Source organism: Gouania willdenowi, chromosome 16 (genome assembly GCF_900634775.1).
Source record: "Gouania willdenowi chromosome 16, fGouWil2.1, whole genome shotgun sequence".
Lineage (NCBI taxonomy): Eukaryota > Metazoa > Chordata > Actinopteri > Blenniiformes > Gobiesocidae > Gouania > Gouania willdenowi.
Genome location: NC_041059.1, coordinates 435,692 through 456,787, shown reverse-complemented (window position 1 = coordinate 456,787; position 21,096 = coordinate 435,692). Strand labels below are relative to the sequence as shown.

At 41.4% G+C, this 21,096-nt stretch overlaps 1 protein-coding gene across 3 annotated transcripts in view; it reads left to right on the top strand.

The window, feature by feature from the left end:
- The window catches only part of megf8 (multiple EGF-like-domains 8), a 45,499-nt gene extending 25,773 nt beyond the window's left edge, over positions 1–19,726 (top strand). For 2 of the 3 annotated variants that reach the window (XM_028470391.1, XM_028470390.1), the window contains 21 exons: positions 113–356; positions 423–555; positions 637–887; positions 1,612–1,722; positions 1,843–1,961; positions 2,111–2,348; positions 2,429–2,600; positions 3,404–3,567; positions 3,659–3,794; positions 4,477–4,708; positions 4,808–4,934; positions 6,036–6,246; positions 8,519–8,733; positions 10,741–10,936; positions 12,029–12,197; positions 12,845–13,037; positions 13,122–13,292; positions 14,018–14,148; positions 15,014–15,146; positions 16,821–17,399; positions 18,387–19,726. In XM_028470391.1, coding sequence (XP_028326192.1) covers positions 113–356; positions 423–555; positions 637–887; positions 1,612–1,722; positions 1,843–1,961; positions 2,111–2,348; positions 2,429–2,600; positions 3,404–3,567; positions 3,659–3,794; positions 4,477–4,708; positions 4,808–4,934; positions 6,036–6,246; positions 8,519–8,733; positions 10,741–10,936; positions 12,029–12,197; positions 12,845–13,037; positions 13,122–13,292; positions 14,018–14,148; positions 15,014–15,146; positions 16,821–17,399; positions 18,387–19,277 — 4,816 coding nt within the window. In that variant the 3' untranslated portion in view covers positions 19,278–19,726. The remainder of the gene's footprint in view (positions 1–112; positions 357–422; positions 556–636; positions 888–1,611; positions 1,723–1,842; positions 1,962–2,110; positions 2,349–2,428; positions 2,601–3,403; positions 3,568–3,658; positions 3,795–4,476; positions 4,709–4,807; positions 4,935–6,035; positions 6,247–8,518; positions 8,734–10,740; positions 10,937–12,028; positions 12,198–12,844; positions 13,038–13,121; positions 13,293–14,017; positions 14,149–15,013; positions 15,147–16,820; positions 17,400–18,386) is intronic. The other variant, XM_028470392.1, reaches the window with a different exon arrangement.
- Positions 19,727–21,096: the final 1,370 nt, after the last annotated feature.

The following is a 21,096-nucleotide window of genomic DNA, read 5'->3' as shown; positions in this document are numbered from 1 at the left end:
CTTGTTTCTTTTTTTTTTTTTACTACATTGTTTTGTATCTTTGTCATTGATTTAGTATTATTTTTCTGCATTTAGTCTGGCTATAGTCACATGATGTTGTTCTCTCTTCCAGGAATAACGGCACGTGTTACCGTCAGTGTCAGGGCCGCGCCGTCCTGCTCTCCTCTTCCTCCTCCTCTTCCTCGGTGCCTCTGTCCTCCTCTCTCGGGTGGCGTGGTGGCTCAGAGGGTAAAGGCGGCCTCTCTCACTGCCTGTGGGTCCTGTCTGTGACGGAGAACCTGGCGCCGTGTCAGCCCCAGCAGCTGTGCCCCCCCGTGGCCGTGACCCTGCACCCCGACTCACACACACATTGTAAAGTGAGTCCAGACATGAGCCAACGATCCTACGAGCTGCTCAGACACTGATGGTTTCCCTCTCCACAGAGCTCCTATGTTTACGTGTTTGACGGGCTTCCCCAGTTCCTCGCCAATGGGGTGGTGCGCTCTGATCACAACCTGATTGGAGCATTCTGTGGGACAACAAGAACTGAGCCTATCACAGTTGAAGCCACCTCGGGTATATTTAAACACACACATACACATCTCTGACACGTGTCTAAAGCTGCAGTAGATGATTGGATGCTGTTGATCTTCTCAGGTCTGATCTCAGTCTACTTCGAGGCCAACGTCTCTTCAAACAAACCTCAAGGCTTTAACGCATCGTTCTGGGTCAGACGATGTCAGCAGAGCTCTGCAGAGGGGGAGGAGGCATCGTCCGTGTGTCCGGGTGGAGCTCAGTGCCAGGGGGGGCTCTGCCAGTGTCCCCAGGGGTACAGGGGAGCGTCCTGTGACCGCCCCATGTGTCCTCAGGACTGTGGGCTCACCGAAGGGAGAGGAGTCTGTAACGCAGTGAGTTTGAGTTTTTACACTTCAATCTGAACCACTGACCCCCACTGTACCTGAAAATGGTTGAAGGAATAAAGGGGAGAGATTTTTGGGGTCCATCCATAAAGTCAGCAAAATGATGGTCCATTGTTCTATGAATTTGTGATAACCACATTTATTTATTCATCTGAATAATATCCACTGTTCTATTTCATAATATTTGGTGAGATGTCTCACTATGGGATACAACCTCTGTCTACATTCCTCAGAAGCATTTATTTCAATCTGCCAATCCTGATTGGCCGGTGAAGCGCGTCTGTCCGCTAGGGGGAGACCCACCTCCTATAAAAGGAGGACGTGGACAGACGTGCACCATTCAAACACCTCTTCTCCTCTCAGCTATCTCCAGTTTTCTTTTTCCAGCTTAACTGTCCACAGGCTGATTTTCCTTCTGCTTGATGCCTTCAAGAAACTAAGGATGTTTTTAGCAATTTGAGCCCATTTTTGCTTATCTTTTACTTTATTCTGCAACTACACCAAACTTTCCATATTTTAACTTATACAATGCAATACACAAAAGGTTTCCTACAGTGTAGATATTGTTTAAAGATCCTTGATTTATATATTGATCAATGAGGCTTACTATATGTCTTTGATTAAATAAATATTGGTCTGCAGCAGCTTTAACATTCTTTTACATTGTTTTGAGAATATAAAGATGTAACGTTGTTTCTTGTTGCTGTTTTAGTCTCTGGGAGTGTGTGTGTGCTCTGACGGATGGGCGGGATCAGACTGCTCTGCTCCTCGTGACTCCAACAGCCTGGTGTGGGAAACACTGCTGGACACGGCGTTCACTGTGGTAAGAGCATGAGCAGATGAAAGAGCTCACACACACACACACCTACACACACACACACACACGCACACCTACACTCACACACACACACACACTGAACTGGACTGTGTATTGCTTTGACAGAACCAGGCCCACAGGTTCCTGCACAGGATGGGACACACCCTTGTGTCTGGACCTCAGGGGAACCTGTGGATGTACGGTGGTCTCTCTCTGTCTGAGGGGATCCTGGGGAATGTTTACAGGTTAGAGTGTTCTCTAGGTTCTAAACTCCACCTGTGAGTATTTTAACATTCTCTGGCGTGTGCGTGTGCGTGTGCGTGTGCGTCTGCGTCTGCGTGTGCGTGTGCGTGTGCGTGTGCGTGTGCGTGTGTGTGTGTGTGTGTGTGTGTAGATATTCTGTGGCTGAGCGTCGTTGGACCCAGATGTTGACCAGTTCTGTGGATGAGGGTTTAACTCCGGGGCCTCGCTACCACCACGCGTCTGCTCTGCTCACCAGTCACGAGTCGCCCTCAGGAAGCCATGGAGCCACTCACGACTTCATGCTGGTTGTAGGCGGAGTCACTCAAAGTGGCGTTTCCATGGAAACCTGGAGTCTCAATCTCAGCAGTTTGGTGTGGAGGGAACACAAGGTTTGGGATTATTCCACCCATTGAAGAAATGCAAAAGCTTAGAGAAGTCCTGATGTTGATGTGTGTGTGACCTCTGACAGAGCTCAGTGCTGCCTCCGGTGGCTGGTCACACACTAACTGTGCGCAGAGACTCGTCGGTGCTTCTGATTGGAGGATATTCCCCAGAAAATGGGTTCAACCACCACCTGCTGGAGTTCAGCCCACATTCTGGGAACTGGAGCATTTCTGCTCACGCTGGAACTCCACCCACAGGTCTGTGAGGCACTCTTATAACCAGACCACATATCTTTATTTATTTCTGTATTTATCAGTGTTTGTCTTGTAGGCCCTGACACTCTGTGGCTTTGGTTTGAACACACACACATTGTTGGTCTGCCCTGTGTTATAGAGCTAGATCACATCTATATAAGCCTCTCATGTGTACGGTGCAAGGAGAGGGCCGAGCCCAGAAGATGACTGTGAGATTTAGACATAGACTACTTCTTCCACAGACCACCTGCACATGTGCTTAGTGCTTTACTTGTGACTGTAACTAGAATAAACCTCATTAAAATTATACTAATCTTGTCGTCTGTCCTTGGAGCTGTTGGATTAAAAGATCAGAGAAGAAGGCAGAGAAAAAAGCTTAGACAATATGGTGCAGTGACCCGGATGTGGAGAGAAATGTCTGTCTTTCCAAGGTTTTTCCTCTACCTTCTTCCCAGATCTTTTAATTGAACAGCATTTCAATGTGGTTTATTCTAGTTAAAGTCACAGTTAAAGTTTAGCAGACTGAACACACATCTAGGTGGCCTGTAGAAGAAGTAGTCTATACCCCTGCATACCACTAACGTATTAACCACTACACACTCAATTGTCTTTTGTGTTTGTATTCTGTGTGTGTTCTCTCTTTTTTACATTCCTCAGGGTCACCGTACAACATAGTGTCAGGTCCTATGAGACAAACATTGACAAATACAGAAATTAAATAAATATCTCTCAAAGACGAGTGAAAAATAAATAAATACATTAAGTAAAAACACTTTTTCACCTCCCATTAACCTCTCTTCTTCCAGGTTTATACGGCCACTCTGCCATCTACCACGAGCAAACCGATGCCATCTACGTGTTTGGTGGATATCGCTTCCATGTGGAGACGGTGGAGCCGTCAGGAGAGCTGTACAGTCTGTATTACCCCAACCTCACCTGGTCCCTGTTAGTGCCCTCACAGGGGAACAAGGTGAGGAGCTGTTTATTATTCAGACTAGTCACTGGTTAACCTGTTAGTTTAACTGGTTAGTTTAACCTCCTGTTGTGTGTCTGCTCTGCAGCCTCTGGCCCGTTTCTTCCACGCTGCAGCTTTGATCAGAGACACCATGGTCATCGTTGGTGGGAGAACAGAATCAGAAGATTATAGTAACTCTGTGTCACTGTACCAGATCAACTGTAACACCTGGATACAGCCAGGTGTGTTTCTGTGTGTGTATGTTTGCCATTACAATTACGTCTTCAATTATTCTTGTTTAATTACAACTGATTATATACAATTATGTTCTCAATTACTAAAGTTCAATTACAATTAATAACAATTACTGAGTCTTTAGTAAATAAGGTAACCTTCCTTTTGTGTTAGCTTTCTGTTAGCATCTCTAATGCTAACGGGTCAGTTTGACCCATGTCTTAAATCAACTGTAAAATACACTAATAAATATTATTTATAATCTAATTAGTTTCTCATCTCTTGGTACCTTGTTAGGCTTCCTAATCAATTAATATATTGGTATTAATATTTATGGCGTTGGTGTCCGAGCCTTTTGTATGTCACTATACCCATAGATTTATATTGTATATATAAACTTGATATGAAACATGATTTTAGACTCATTAACTACATATGTGTAAGACCTAGAACTGTAGCATGATTTCCCAGTTTTTCGTTTAATTGAAGTGTAATTGACAGTTTTTAATTTCCAAAATCCCATGCCAATTATAACTACAATGTTCATTATCTGAACTTAATTACAATGTATTTATGATTAAAACAGCAAAACAATTACATTAAAATGTAATTATGATTACGTCATAATTGTAATTGTTTATCAATTACACAATTACAGGGCAGGAGTATAATTTTCCATCTGTTCTTCAGTCTCAGCTCTTGGGAACCCTGTGAATCGTTCAGTATCTCTGGCCATGACGACATGGGGGGGTCGACTCTTCCTGTCGGGGGGGTTCAACGGGGTGACACTGGGCCGACTCCTCACCCTGTCCGTGCCCTCTGACCCCTGTACCCTCTTGCCCACACCTGAGGCCTGCAACGCCACCACAGGAAGCTGCGTCTGGTGCAGAGGAAACTGTACGTCCTCCGATGTGGCAGAAAGGTGATCAGCTGAATAAATACCTTCCTTTTATAGTTGAAAGTTATCTTTTTGTTTCTTTTTTGCACCTGCTGAATAAAACGTGTGATTGTTTGGGCTCAGGTTGAGCTGCTTCACTGGCCTGTCGCCTTGTTCCCCCACCCCTCGCCAACCAGACCAGTGCCGCAGACTAAAGACATGCAGCGAGTGCCTGGCCAGACACCCTAAAACGTTCTCCGGTTCATTGCAGGTAAGTTCAAACTCCTTACTTAATATGCTGTGTTCGATTGCACTCTTAAAGATGTGAGTCGTCAATATCTTCCTAAATGTGTTTCATTCAGTAGCTCTGATAACATGACTGACCTCTGACCTCTGTTTGTGTTTATATTTTTTGAGGTGCAAAAATGCTTTCTGGGGAAATATATATGAGCTACTGGAGGGTAAGAGAGAGAGAGAAACGTCCTATACTTTAGGTTTGACTTGAATGCACCAGTGAGGGGAATCCTTTGTCATTGAACCATAGAAAGAATGCATTGAAGTACACGGCATCACTACTGATGGGGAATGAAAACACCTCTACGAAGTTATTCTACACTTTTAGTTACATAAACGACAAATTAAACAACACATGAAAGTAAAAGTTGAGGAGTGAGTGTAGCGACTCCACAAGCATTCATTTCTTCTCAGCAGTAGAAAAGCTTTGTAGAACACTGTGAAAACTGTAAATGGGACAACACAAGAGCTGTGTTTTTAACTCTGCACATTAACATATACAGTAAGTTACAAATTACATATTTCAAATGTACAACTAGACATAAATAATATTACAGTGTGCTCCTAGTTGACCAGTTGTAGAACAGGTTCTTCAAGGCAGAAAATTTACATTTTCATCACCATACTTTGTGTCTTGACTCTTTCCCTTTATTTGCACACGTTCACCTCCAGTTCAAAGGTAAATTATTCTTTTTACATGTTAAAATAATTATTAAATACATGTTTACATTTTTAACGCTGTTACATATTTGTTGTGGATTTTCTTTTATAATTATAAAACTTGACAAACTTAAATTAGCATAGTCTGACCTCTTGTGGGAACCTATAAGAGCTACAGAAAGTGACTGTTTACATCTCACAGTGTGGACCGCCATTTTGATAAAACGTCATTCCCATCAACTCGGGCTGATTGGATCCTGCCCAGGTCGGGGTCCTGAGCTCAAGGGCCGCTTTATTGCGCTTTTCCGATTCGATTTATTAGATTTATCCGGGTTCTGAGTGCAGTTGAACGCAGCATAATTCACCCACTACGTGGGTGTAACTGGGAGGTAAAATCCCTCCTTTTTACATTATTCAGCCTGCATTACAGTGCAAGTGGTGCACCAACTGTCCAGAGGGGGCGTGCATCAGCAGCTCAGTCAGCTGCACGTCAGAGCACGACTGTCGCATCAACCAGAGAGAGATCTTCCTCTCCAGCAACTGCACGGAGACGAGCTGCGAGGCCTCCGACTGCCCCAAGTGCACCGCCTCCGGGAAGTGCATGTGGACGCGTCAGTTCAAACGCACAGGTAATCACAACATAGGGCTGCACGATTATGGCCAAAATGATTATCACGATTATTTTCATCAATATTGTAATCACAATTATTTATCATGATAGGGAAAAATCTGTGTTTTTATTACATTACTTTTAAACAAACAGTATACAGCAGAGGTCACCAACACGGTGCCTGTGGGCACCATGTGAGGGTCTCTCAGGAGCTCTAGTCACTAATGAGCTCCATCTAAAATCTGATTTACTTTACATGATTCAAACCCACAAAGATAAATACAGATGAAAGATGTAGTTATTTCTTAGTAGTGTTAAATACTGCTGATAAAGTTTTAGTGTTAAAATAACCATCTTTAAATGTTTATTTTCACGTATGCTGCAGATTTGGTGTATGGGTTATGGTATGACATAACATATTTTTAACAAACACAAGGTGGATTTTACAAATTGTATTAGTTAAATGTTGTTTGTTAGTAGCTAGTAAAATAGCAACATGGGGATTTTCTATGAAATGTAGAAAATAAAACAGTTGAATAAATTAGGAGAAATTAAGTGTTTCGTGTTGAAACATTTACTACTTTTTTAAGTTATTGTTAGCCTTCCTTATTATCTTACCCTCTAATTAAAGTGAAACCATGGACATGTGGTATTTAAACTGTTAGCCCTTTAGATTATACAGTACCTATGAAGTAGCTCATGGTTTCAGAAAATGTTGGTAACTCCTGGTCTACAGTGCAAAATGAAGCTTCTTAAAGAGGACATATCATGCTAAATCCACTTTTTTAGCCCTTAAATGCATTTTGTTGTATATTTAGAGTGGTTAGAAGTACAGAAAAAATCAAATTAGTCTCTTCAGGTGCTCCGTAGATATCTTTATATTATGTTTTGGTCATATTTTTCAATCTGTTTCGATTTTTCTATTCTCTATTATGTTTTTTGAACTATTACATCACAGTATTTGCAGCAGAACTGCCAAATTAGGACATCAACTCCAGGTCCAACACTTCGAGCAATCCACCATTTTTATTTCTGGCTTTTATTTTGTAGTCCAAGCTCTAGGATGCAGAAGTTACGAGAGGATAAGTCAAAATGTTGGGTTGTTGGATGTAGTAACCCACACGCTTCATTACACCGTCTCCCAGCATCAGAACCTTTTCAAAGTGTCTGGTTGAGTTTTATTTTTTATAGAAATGTACCACATCTGTGGATAAGGTCATTTTTGTGTGTGTGAAGCACTTCAATGATGACTGCTTCATCAACCTCCACCAGTATAAAGAAGGATTTACAGAAAGACTTTGTCTGATTGAGGGTTCAATTCCTTCTATCTTTGGAGACGATGAACAGAGCACTTCGGTAAGCTGTAAATAACGCTAAAAAGTGATGATGATAAGACGTCCCTGTCATTGTTTTGTTAGCATTAGCAGTTGCACCGTCTTCATATGTTAGCGCTGTGTGCTCGTTTTAGATCCTTGATGATATGGCCTACGTGATTTAATTTAAGTCTAAAGTTTTCATTAGTCATTTCATTTTGACGTTTTTGTCTTTGAAAAGACTGTATTAAAATACATTTCGTGACGTTAGCTTGGCGCTAGCGTTAGCTCGGTGCTTGTGTTAGCTCACTTGTTAGGGTTCTGCAGGTTCATCATCTTAATTTTCATCTCGCTCCACTGGGTCAGACTCTGGCTGGAACATGTAAGGCTGGATGGACAAGTCTAACGTTGTTGACATTTTGTAAATAACCTCTGAATAATAAGTTTATGCTCCGCTACATAGCCGTATCTCTTCTATCAAACTACAAAAATGGCCGAGCAGGGTGGAGTTGAACTGAGTGTCACCTGAAGAGGGGGCGGGGTATGAAGTGTCTCATTTGCATTTAAAGAGACAGCACCAAAACGAGTTGCTCTCAGAAGCACATCAGAAAAGGGGTGGAGCTATAATAATGAGGAATTCAGACCCAAGCAGTGCAGTTCCACTTTATATAGACCACAACTGTATGATTTATATGTAAAAAGGAAGGATTTAAAACCATGATATGTCTCCTTTAAATAAAAAATATATTAATAAAATAAAATTAACCCAATAATTTAAAATGTACCAAAGAGTCCGTATTTTAAATGTAAATAAAGTATTACCGATCGGGTTAATTTAATTGTGGCAGCCAAAATCGTGATCACAATTAAAATTCGATTCATTGTGCAGCCCTATCAGAATGTGGGGCTCAGAATGTGGAGTGTCATGGTTGTTGTGAGGCTTTAGGATATAAATCTGAGCTGTTTTGTCTTCCTCAGGCGAGACGAGGCGCATCCTAAGCGTGAACCCCACGTACGACTGGACATGCTTCAGCTACGCTCTGCTCAACGTGTCCCCCATGCAGGTGGAGTCGTCCCCCCCCCTGCCCTGCCCTCCCCCTTGCCACACCCTGCACAACTGCACCCTCTGCCTGGGCTCCCGAGGCTCTGATGGAGGTTGGCAGCACTGTGTGTGGAGCGTGGCCCTGCAGCAGGTAAACCTGGAGTGTTGTTTTACTGTGAATATTAATAATAATAAAGTTCTTCCACTGCCTTACTATGTGCAATATTACTCTGTACTCACTGTAAAACCCCACTTACTGCTTATTTATATCTTTTCTGTACTGTTATCTTGACCAATATCTATTTTTTGTTTTATTTTTTATATTTTTTTTGTATTTGTATTTAGCTTTCTTGCTTGCTCTTTGTGTCTTTGGCAGCTGTAAAATGTGAATTTACCCACTGTGGCATAAAATAAAGGATAATCTAATCTTATCTAATAACGGGTCAGTTTGACCCATGTCTTAAATCAGCTGTAAAATACACTAATAAATATTATCTATCATCTAATTAGTTTATCATCTTTTGGTTGCCTTGTTTGGCTTTCTAATCAATTAATATATTGGTATTAATAATTATGGTGTGGGCGTCTGAATCTTTTTTCTGTCACTATACCATTAATATATATATAAAAAAAAAAAAACTCTTCCTCACCCACTGTGGGCGGTCTCTCTCTCTTTCTTCTCCAAGCTCAGGTCCTCTACCAGAGGCCTGGGATCTTGAGGGTTCTTCAGTATCTTTACTGTTCCTAGAACTGCACTTTTCTGGACTGAGATGTCTGATGTATTTCCTGGGATCGGAGCCACTCCTCCAGTTTGGGGGTCACTGCCCCGAGTGCCCCAATGACCACGGGCACCACTGATGTCTTCACCCTCCAGGTTTTCTCCAACTCTTCTCTGAGCCCCTGGTATTTCTCTAGTTTCTCGTGTTCCTTTTTCCTGATGTTGAAGTCACTCGGTGTTGCTATGACAACCACAACGGCTTTCCTCTGCTCTTTGTCCACCACCACAATGTCTGGTTGGTTCTCCATTACCATTCTGGCCGTCTGTATCTGGAAGTCCCACAGGATCTTGTCTCGGTCATTCTCTACCACCTTTGGAGGTGTTTCCCACTTTGACCTTGGGGTTTCCAGCCCATACTCTGCACAGATGTTCCTGTACACTATACCAGCCACTTGGTTATGGAGCTCCATGTAAGCTTTCCCTGCCAGCATCTTACACCCTGCAGTTATGTGCTGGATTGTCTCATTGGCCTCTTTGCACCTCCTTGTCTGGTGTGGTAGATCTGGGCCTCTATTGCTCTGGTGCTCAAGGCCTGCTCCTGTGCAGCCATGATGAGTGTCTCTGTGCTGTCCTTTAGTCCAGCTCTGTCTAGACATTGGTACCATTTCCTGATATCCACCACTTCAGTTATGTTTGGGTGGTACATCCCATGTAGGGGCTTGTCCTCCCATGATGGAACCTCCAGCACCTCATCTTCTGTTCCCCATTGTCTGAGACATTCACTGAGCACGTCATCTGTTGGAGCCTTGTCCTTGATGTACTTATGGATCTTAGATGTTTCATCCTGGATAGTGGCTCTCATGCTCACTAGTCCTCGGCCTCCTTCCTTACGGCTAGCGTACAGTCTCAGGGTGCTGGATTTGGGGTGGAACCCTCCGTGCATGGTTAGCATCTGTGGTCTGTATCTCATCCTTTGGCCAGCTTATTATTCCTGCAGGGTATCTGATTACTGGCAGGGCGTAGCTGTTTATTGCCCGGGTCTTGTTCTTGCCATTGAGCTGGCTATATATATATATATATATATATATATATATATATATATTTATATATATATATATATATATATATATATATAAGGCATAGAACTGTAACATGGTTCAACAGGTTTGAGTTTAATTAAATTGTAATTGATTTTTATATTATATATATATCAATGTATAATATATAATATATTTTATATTTCTATGCCACTTACAATTAAAGTCAATTATCTTTACTCAATTACAATTCAATTATAATTACAACAGCAACAGATGTTTAAACATATATATTACAATTGTAATTGCATTATAATTGTAATGAATTATTAACTATAACTGGTCCTGGTTTTGTAGTGTAACTATAGATGATGACCAACACTAACTTCTGTGTCTCCTGCAGTGCATGAGCCCCTCGTTTGTGCCCCTGAGGTGTGAAGCAGGCCAGTGTGGTCGTCTGCTCTCTGGGGGGGATTCTTGCTCCCCCCACTGCTCCCAGCTCACCCAGTGCTCCCACTGCATCTCCAGACCTCAGTGCGGCTGGTGCGCTGCCCGCGGAGGGAACGGGGCCGGACACTGCATGCAAGGAGGACTCGATGGTGAGGAGGACATTAAAATAGTTTTTAACCAAAGAAATTGATTATAATCATTTATAGTGTTCATCCACCCCCAGGGGTCTGCTGAGTTGCCACTAGGAGAAATTAAAAAAAATGCCTTGATTATGGGCGTGGCTCCTAGTGTAGTTAAGACACGCCCAGTCAGTCACAGTAGCCCCGCCCCCACACCGCTGCACATTTCCACATGTAGCTGACAATTAATGCTCACTGAGGAAACCAGTTCATCTTCATCTTTGATAGGAGGGGGCGGGGCCAACAGTGACTGATCTAATCTTAGCCAATAGAAATATTTTATTTTAATAGCAGCGTTCAACCCAAAGAGGGCAGTCACTGTGATATTTTACCAATTAACTAACAACATTATTGTGTCCTAGTTTACATTTCTACATATACATGAAATACAAAATATGTAAGAAACAAGTGACAGATATCAGTCCTAACAGGATTTAAACTCCTAGATTTTGTGACCAATTTCTATTTAATTAATGGAAACATTATGTAATAATTTGAGGAAAATTAAAGGATTTTGTACGACTTATTCAACAGTTTTACACTAAAAACTACTGCAATCATGTGATTTAAGCATCAGGAGTGTTTAGTTTCATTTACACAATAATTCATGTTTTCTTTGTAATTTTCGCTCACTTCTGCGGGCCAAATTAGATGCTCCAAAGGGCTGGATTTGAACCCCGGGCCATGAGTTTGACACATGTAACTTAAACTAAAATGTGTAGAGTGGGACTAGGATCAATAAACTACATTACTTCATACTTAATCATATATGTATTCAGCAGGGAAAAGTGGTTTTAGGGTGTACTTACACTTTATTATGTTTTGATTCATTTATCCTTTGTCAAAATCTCATATAACTGTAGCCTTAGATTTAATTAATCCTTCAAATGAATATTTAACACTAATTTTTCACAGGCACCTGAAAGCAAACGTGTGTGTGCGTGTGTGCGTGTGTGTGCGTGTGTGCGTGTGTGCGTGTGTGCGTGTGTGCGTGTGTGCGCGTGTGCGCGTGTGTGCGTGTGTGCGTGCGTGTGTGTGTGTGTGCGTGCGTGCATGTCCCAGGTGTGAGTGAGGGTGTGTGTCCCCTCAGAAACAGCAGCTGGTCGTTCCTTCACTGCCCACAGGAGAACGAGTGTTCTAACGGCCATCACCACTGTAACAGCACCCAGGACTGTCATGACCTCACACAGGGATACCACTGCACCTGCAAGCATGGATACATCCTCAGCAGGTCACACACACACACGTTAAACACACGTTAAACACATGTAACAGCAGGCTGGGGCTCAATTATCATTATAATTGTATTTGAAAATGGAACATTTCCAAATACATTGTTCTCGTAAAACAAAATATCTCTATGAATATATATTGTACAAGTTTGATGCTCACATTTATGAAAAGCTCATCTCAAGTGGAGTATTTTATTTAGATTGACCTAAGTTGTACAACCTTATTAGCAATATATTCATTGATTATGAAGCCTAACAAGGTAACCAATAGATGAGAAACTAATAAGATGATAGATCATATTTATTAGTGTATTTTACAGATGATTTAAAATGGACCCGTTAGCATTAGAGATGCTAACAGAAAGCTAACACGAGAAGGAGGTTTCATTTAATAAGGGTTATTTATTAAAAGCTCAGTAATTGTGATTAATTGAATTTGAAGTTTAGTAATTGACAACAAAATTGTAATTGACTTTCAGGGGGAAAATAATAATTTCAATTGTAATTGGGAAAACTGATTTTCACTGTAATGGTAATTGAGTTGTAATTGAACATGGATAATTGAAGATGTAATTGACTCCCACCCTGTACCAAACATGGTGCACACTCCACTCCGTTACTGACTCTGTGTTTGCTCCCTACACAGCGTGTCGGGTCAGTGTGAGCCCGTGTGTGCGCAGGGCTGTGTGAACGGCACGTGTGTGTCTCCAGGAATCTGTCAGTGTCACTTTGGCTTTGTGGGAGAAAACTGTTCCTCTCAGTGCAGCTGCAACAAACACAGCAACTGTGCTGGAGTGAGTCAGCCAGATGTTTGTCTGGAGTGTCACAACAACACCATCGTAAGCTCTCACACTGACGTCATCGTTAGCGTTATTATTAGGTCGTTGGTGTCTGAGGAACGTTATTATTTCCATGTTTTCCAGGGAAAGCATTGTGAGAAGTGCAAACCTCTGTTCGTGGGCTCGGCTAAGGCCGGAGGGACGTGCCATCCGTGTCGTGACTTCTGCAAAGGAAACAGCGTGGTGTGTCTTTCCCGCGACGAACACAAGAAGACGGTTGAAAACCCACGACTGTTTCCTCTGGACCCCAGCAGCGTGAGCAGATCTTTGAGGACACATTCAGTCCAGTTTGTTTTTCACTGTTTAACACTACCACATGTAAACAACTGTATAATAATCAGATCCGTGTTCCCTTCATTCTTTGGTTATTTTGTTTCAAAACCAAATTGAAAAAATTAAAAACGTGTTGGTTTTTTAGCTTTTTTAAGTTAAAACCAGAAACAGAAAAACCAAACAAGCAGTGTTTTTCTGTTGTGAAATGAAATCTGGTTTTGTTTATGTGATATTTGGATATTTACGAGGAAACTAGGACGAGAGCTTCATATGTTTTAATCTCATCACACAGAACGACCAACAGATGAACTTTTATTCTGCTGCGTTTGATATAAAAAGTATCATGTTGTCCACCTCACACTGATGGCAGAGGTGTTATTTATATATATATATATATATATATATATATAAATAAATAATGAAACAGACTTTTACCCTAGTTCCCAGACTTAATTTAAAAAAAAAAAAAAAAAACCCCAGATAAGTCACTCCACCATATAAGTTGATTCCTTATTTTAAAATGATAAAATGTCCACCTATAACCTTTGTTTATATCAATAAATATTGTATATAATGTTTCTAATGAAGAATGTATTTCCTGTCATTTCCTATTTAAATAAATTGTCCCACAGGCCAAATTAGATTCTGTGCTGCTCTGTGTTTGACACATGGGCTTTAAATTCTGTCCCTTTTCTTTTGTCCCTCAGATTGAGAACTGGGTGTCCGAGGGTCCCACTGAGGACAACGCTGTGTGTGTGAACTGCCAGAACAACAGCGTAGGAGACAAGTGTGAGAGCTGTCTGAGTGGGTACTTCCTCCTACAGGGGAAATGTGAGAAGTGAGTAACGTTTAATGAGTCGCCCTAAAGCACTTGTGTCAAACTTGTGGCCCGGGGCCCAAATCTGGCCCTTTTAAACATTTAATCAGCCCACAGGGTGAAGTAAACATGAATCATTGTGTAATAATCTCATTAGGGATGTAAAATATCTGGGAAACTTCCACAAGAACTTAAGCTCAGGAATGTTGACAATATTAAAAAATAGAAACTTTTCATATGAATTATTTATTAAAATGAAGCAGAAATTGGGATTAATTTTAAATCACTGTATCATATCCAAACATTAATATTGGCATCCATGCAAAATCATACACTTAAAAAAACATAACATTTCAACAGATGTATTTGGAAGTATAACGTTATTTATTATTTATTCAAGTGGAGTTTTATTGAATTTGTCTCACATTCAGCTTTTTAATGCTTATATAACACCATGGATGTCATTTTTAATCTTGAATTGTTGGAACAAACCTAATTTTTCCAAAATTCTGCTTAATCCTCAAATTATTTGACAAAATTTCCCCAAATTTAAAAACATATGGCCCCTACCTGTCACCTGTTGATTGATATTGTTAGGGTTTTATACTGAATATCACAGACTTTATATCATTTATACTTGGAAATACAAAGTAGCACTAATGTTTCAATTGTTTGATTCCCAACCTCTGTGGCCCACTTCAGGTCAAACTTGTCCGTATTTGGTCCCTGAACTAAAATGAGTTTGAAACCCCTGATTTAAAATAATCAGCTTTAAAACGTCCACATTGTTTATCATTACAAACACAAACGTATTGAAGGAGGAGTAAAGCTTCTACTCCTGGATAAGGTGTGATTGATTACTAGAGGCTCCTCCCCCTCTCTGCAGGTGCCAGTGTAACGGACACGCAGACACGTGTAATGAACACGACGGCACTGGGTGTCCCTGTCAGAACAACACGGAGACGTCATCATGTCTCAGCAGCCCCCAGAGCGACCGCAAGGACTGCTACAGACAACAGGTGGACACACACACACAGAGCTGCTGCTAAAGCCCTGTTTACATATTCTCGTGAAAACGTTTTGTTGTGTTTTGGCGGTGCTTTTAGATGCCTACAGCGTTTTAGGGTTTAAAATGGAACTTTTTAAAAATGGACTCCAGAGTGGAAGTTTTTGAAAACGCTACCTGCTCCGTGTCCGTGTAAACAGGGAAATGATACCTCCTGTATCTCAGGCATGTTCACTGATGGGATGCAGAGCCTCAGATGTTAGCTTTAGCTTAAGCTTTAATCAGACCTATAATGTCAGACGTGACCCGTAGCCGTCAGAATACGACCTGAACCAGAATAACGACGTTCTCTCTTTTTCTTCTTAACCCAAAACTGCTACACTATTCACATCAGTGCACAGCACGCACAGACGCTATGTAGAGGTTTAATGCTATAACACACACAGCTCAGAGAGTTGCTCTGCACATGTGACTTACACAGTAACACAACGTGTCACAAACTAGTCATTTACACCTTTATAACATCATTTATTCATGTACCAGAGGACAGCCTCCATTCACCTCCTCAGTAAACATCACCATCACCGCGTAGCGTCCAACCAGAGTCCATGTTAAAAAACAGCTCTGTGATTGGTCAAATATCTCTCAGTATGAGAGCAGCTCTGTGATTGGTCAGAATCTGGTGAGATATGAATGATGTCTCCTCTGATCCAAGTGATGATGAAATAAATCAACACTTTGTTGGAGAATTTCAGTTTAAATCCAAAGACTGACGCATACGAACACTCTTATTGTGTTTGCTCATGTAAACAGCGGTCCCATGTAAACAGAGATCGTTTTGAAAACGTTGATGTATGAATGCAGAACATTTTGAAAACAAAAACGGAAACAGAGGCAAAACGTTGTTGTGTAAACAGGAGCTCAGTCACCAAAACAATAGAAACATAACCTAGCATTTGTCCTATGGTGGGAATCTTTAGGCATCGCACAATAAAAAACAAGTTTAAATCTAAATGATAAACTGTATAAAGTTTATTAAACATGAACTAAATAAAGTAATCCATTGAAATATTATTCTACAGTCATTATTAAAGTAAACCATTATTGGAAATGTATGAATCAATAACTGATTACCATGTTTGATTAACGACGCATCGATTATTTCTCCCACCCCTAATTTCTACAGTGTTGTGTATTAACTATGATTTATTTTGAATCACGATTTGTTGTTGGTTCGTTTACAACAATTCAATCTGTAACTATGTTTAGTTGTCTGCTGGGGGCGTGGCCATGACGTCACACACTAACATTTTTATTATTAAAAGAGCTTTAAAACACATTCATATAAACTCTGTGATTAAATGTATCAGTTATTTACTTGTATCCATTGATTACTTTTGAAAACCATTTTAGATCAATGTGTGTGATCAGGAAGGACAACTAGCCGAGCACAGATCCATGTAGTTGGATCGTAGGAATATAAATCTATTAATTAAGCTAATGGATGAATAATGAAACCCTTAGTATTAACTTAAGTATGTTTTTTCAGCTTTGGTCCACATATTAAAAGTGACTTTGTTCAGATAAAACAAAAAAAGAAGGATTAAAGAATAAAATAAGGCTCAGCGATGTTTTCAAGTGTTAAAAGTTCCTCTAAATGTTGTTATGGTTAAACTGTGTATTCCAGTGTGCAAAGTGCAAAGACTCGTTTAACGGCACCCCGGTGAACGGCCGTCAGTGCTACCGTCAGTTCAACGTGGACACAGAGTGCTGCTTTGACCCCACCTCCCAGACCAACTGCTTCCACCTCCCCTCCATACGGAACCTCCCCAAGGGGCGCACCGTCTTCTTCGCCGCGCAGCCAAAGTTCACCAACGTGGACATCAGGGTCACCATCGACGTCACCTTCGGGGAGGTGGAGGTGTACGTGTCCAACTCCCACGACACCTTCATGGTGGAGGTGAACCGCTGGACGGGGATCCACACCATCAGGATAGAGGATGAGTCCCGCGGCGCCGCCACACCCTCGGAGAAGGACTCACCGCCGTCACCCATCAAGGTGTTTCCTAACGCCTCGTCCAACCTGGGGGGGCAGCTCATTTCCCACAATCCTTTGCAGCTGCAGGCCAAAGCTGGAGGAGCAGAGAGAGAGCTGAGAGAGGAGCGAGCTGAGGGTCTGATCAGCTACATCACCGTGTGGAAACCTCAGACTGTGCTGGTGGTCCGAGGAGTTAGGGACCGGGTGGTCATCACCTTCCCTCACGAGGTACATTATTAGTCATTATTAACTGAGTCTGGTTTTACCCAAATACGTTTCAGGAAATATTTACAGTCACTTTACACTTTTATGTTTTTGTTCAGATTTTATCAAATGTTCCTGTTTATTAATAATAATAATAAGATGAAGAAATAATACTACAATAGTCAACTACTGTTATTAATTTTGGAGTTGCAGGACACTGTGAGAGGGTCCCCTTTTAAGAAACTAAGAATTTTTTTTGAACAATTTGAACCCATTTTTGTTTATTTTTTCCCTTTTTCTGCAACTAAACCAAACTCATCATATTTTAACCTGTTTTCATCACTTTTTCTTTCCATATTTTTGCTTCTTTTAATGTATTTTTGCTACATTTTAAATATTATTACTGGAGATTTCAGGAGAACCCACATGGGGTCAAGACCCCAAAGTAGAAGTTGAAAAATCCTGCTGTAATTATTTCAATGTTTCTCATCCCACTTTGTCTGATAAACCAGGGGTTCTCAGCTGGTCTCACCCTGGGACCCACATTTTTCCATGGTCATTAAATCGTGACACACTTTTTTTTTTTTTTAAGAATCCAACCAAATGTAGTTTTTTAAAAAAAAAAAAAAAAAAATATACATATATAATCTTTTTTAAAGCATAAATCTATATATTTTCCTGTGCAACTATGGAGAGAAATGTGTGTCTTTTTTATGCATTCAAACAAAAAATGGATTTGAAATTAAAAAAAGATTTACAAACAAAACTATCATTACTATTTTTCTTTTAAATGCTGTTTTTTTTTTTTTTTTTTGTTTGCAAATCTTTTTTCCAAATCCATTTTTGTTGAATTGCATAAAAAAGACAAATTTCTCTCCATATGCAACATGCATTTCACAGCATTACTGTCAAAAGAAAAGTTTCTTTCAAAATAAAAGACAAAAAGCTGTGTGTGACCCACCAATGTCTGTGGTGGTGTATTTAGTGCTGATGTTATCTCCTCTATCTCAGGTCCACTCTCTGAAGTCCAGTCGTTTCTACATCGCTCTGCGTGGCGTGGGTTCTGGTGATAAACACGGGGAGTCCCAGGGGCTCCTGTTCCTACGCCAGGACCAGGCTCACATCGACCTGTTCGTCTTCTTCTCCGTCTTCTTCTCCTGCTTCTTCCTCTTCCTGTCCGTGTGCGTCCTCCTGTGGAAGGTCAAACAGTTCCTGGACTTCAGACGCGAGCAGCGCCGCCACATCCAGGAAATGACCAAGATGGCGTCCAGACCCTTCGCCAAACTCACCATCTACCTGGAGCCGGACGAGCCCCAGCTCATCTACCTGCCCTCAGGGGGCGGAGCTGTCACGCTGGCTCAAGCTCGCACAGGGAAGGTGGGCGGGGTGGTGGTGGGGGGGCGGGGCCGGGCAGGGGCCGTTACCTACAAACACGACTCGGGCTCAGGAAACCCCGCCCACCATCACCACCACCACCTGGGGGGAAACAGCGGGCAGCTGCACTACCTGAGCAGCCATCACTACGCCGGCACCACCGGGGGGACCCTGGGGTCCCACCCCCACCACCACCACCCGTCCACCTACAGCGGGGGCTACCAGCACTTCTGCCGCTCCGACCCCTTCCTGTCACAGCTCATGGGCTTCTCCTACTCCTCTTTTAAGGTGGGGCCCATCACGCTGGAGCCCACGGACGACGGCATGGCGGGCGTGGCCACCGTTCTCCTCCAGCTACCAGGCGGCGTCCTCGCCCCTAACCGCGCCTGCTTAGGCTCCGCCCTCGTCACGCTGCGCCAGAACCTCCAGGAGTACTGTGGTCATGGCAACGGGAGCGGGCACCCAGGGGGGGGCGCAGGACGTAAGGGGCTGCTGGGGCATCAGCACCTGACCACCATGGCCATGTGAACAACAACAACAACGAAGAATATATTAATAAATAAACACTAATAAATAAGTGTGTAAAGTCATGGGTTTTTCTGAGAGAAACATGAGGATGGATGTGAGTGTATTGAACACATGTACATACACTGTAAAATGAGCTCTAGCTGTATTTTATTGTATTAATGTTATTGATTTACTGTGTGTGAGGCTGAGAGCTCCCCCTGGTGTCAGTAGAATGAGCTACAACCGCTTCAACCAATCAGACGTCACCAAACGTTTGTTAAATCCATTGAAAGAAGAAATAAGTGTTGGACAAAGGAGCCACTCACCACGTGTGCTTTATGCTCCACAGCAGGGGTTCTCAACCTGGGAGTCAGGACCCCATTTGGGGTCGCGAAACTCTGGGAGGGGGTCGCATGTCTTCAAGAAACAAAGAATATTTATTTTTACCCTTTTTCTACAACTCCACCAAACTCATCATATTTTAACCTATTTTCATCGCTTTTTCATGTCACATTTTTGCTCCTTTTAAAGTATTTTTGCTACATTTCTGACACTTCTACATCACATTTTAATGACTTTTCTACACATTTTTCCACTTTCCAGACATGTTCATCACTTTCTACCACTTTTACACCTAATGTCACATATATTGACCCATTATTGTCACTTTTAACCTCTTTTCACCAGATTTTATGATTATTTTTTGCCATTTTAACCACATTTACCATTTGTCATGTCCATTATTTACCAGTTTAAACTAATTGCTCCAATATTGACACTTTGAACTCTTTTTACCACCTTTTCTGTCTGTTTTTATCAACTCTAATTTACAACTTTTAACCAATTTCTGTGGTTTTTAAAATCCCATTTCACCTCCTTTTCCACCATTTTTGGTCACTTTGAACCATTTTATTAGTGATTAAAACCAGGATTTACATCTTTAAGATGATTTTTTTTCTTGCCATATTGGGGGTCTTCTTGGGCTGAAAAGGTTGAGAACCACTGCTTCACAGAGAGTGACAATCATAATACAAACAGGACTAGCATTAGCATTAGCAGTTCAACTAACAAACGGATTGTGAAACGGTTGTGGATCTCATTGAAAACGAGGACTTGATGCTGACTCATTGTTGGACTGATGTGTGAGCGACATGTTGCTCGTCTGCCTTCACTTCTTGCCTTGTCTTTGTTGATAAAGTGTGTGTAGCATTAGCTCCTGAAGGATGCTAACCGTTTAATTAAGGAATAATGAAGGATCTCCAAATTAAAACTCAACAGAAAACAAATATTTACAACATTTCTGCTTTGCTCTGACACGTCTTTTAAAATGATTGTCTGCGCTTTAGATACATTTTGATTTAAACAACTTTAAACTGATTTAAAAAAAAAACATTTCTCTGTTAAAGTGTCGTTAAAGCAAAATGTTCTCCTGGTGAGAGATTTTGAACACATTTGTCTGCCTTTTCTTTTTACTGTTACTGTTGTTTTGTGTGTGTTTTTAATTGTGTTTTTTGCACTGCATAGAGCCGTTGTTCATGTGAAAAATCAGAGGAAGCAAAGTGCGTTCTGATGGTGCTACTGGCTTCTTTCACTAATCTATGACATAAACATGGAACTGGATGCATCACTATTTAAAAAACACCATCTCCGTACATGCATTAATGGTTTTTTCCTGTCTTGTGTTTGTATGCGTTTTTGAAATGTTTTATTTTTGTACATACCTTGGTTATTGTTTTGTTTTTAAAGAAGGGAACAGTGTTGTACAGAAGACCATGTGAAGATTCTCACTGCTGAAATAAAGTCTGTGCATCATGACTTTGTACGTTTGCTTTGTTTTTTT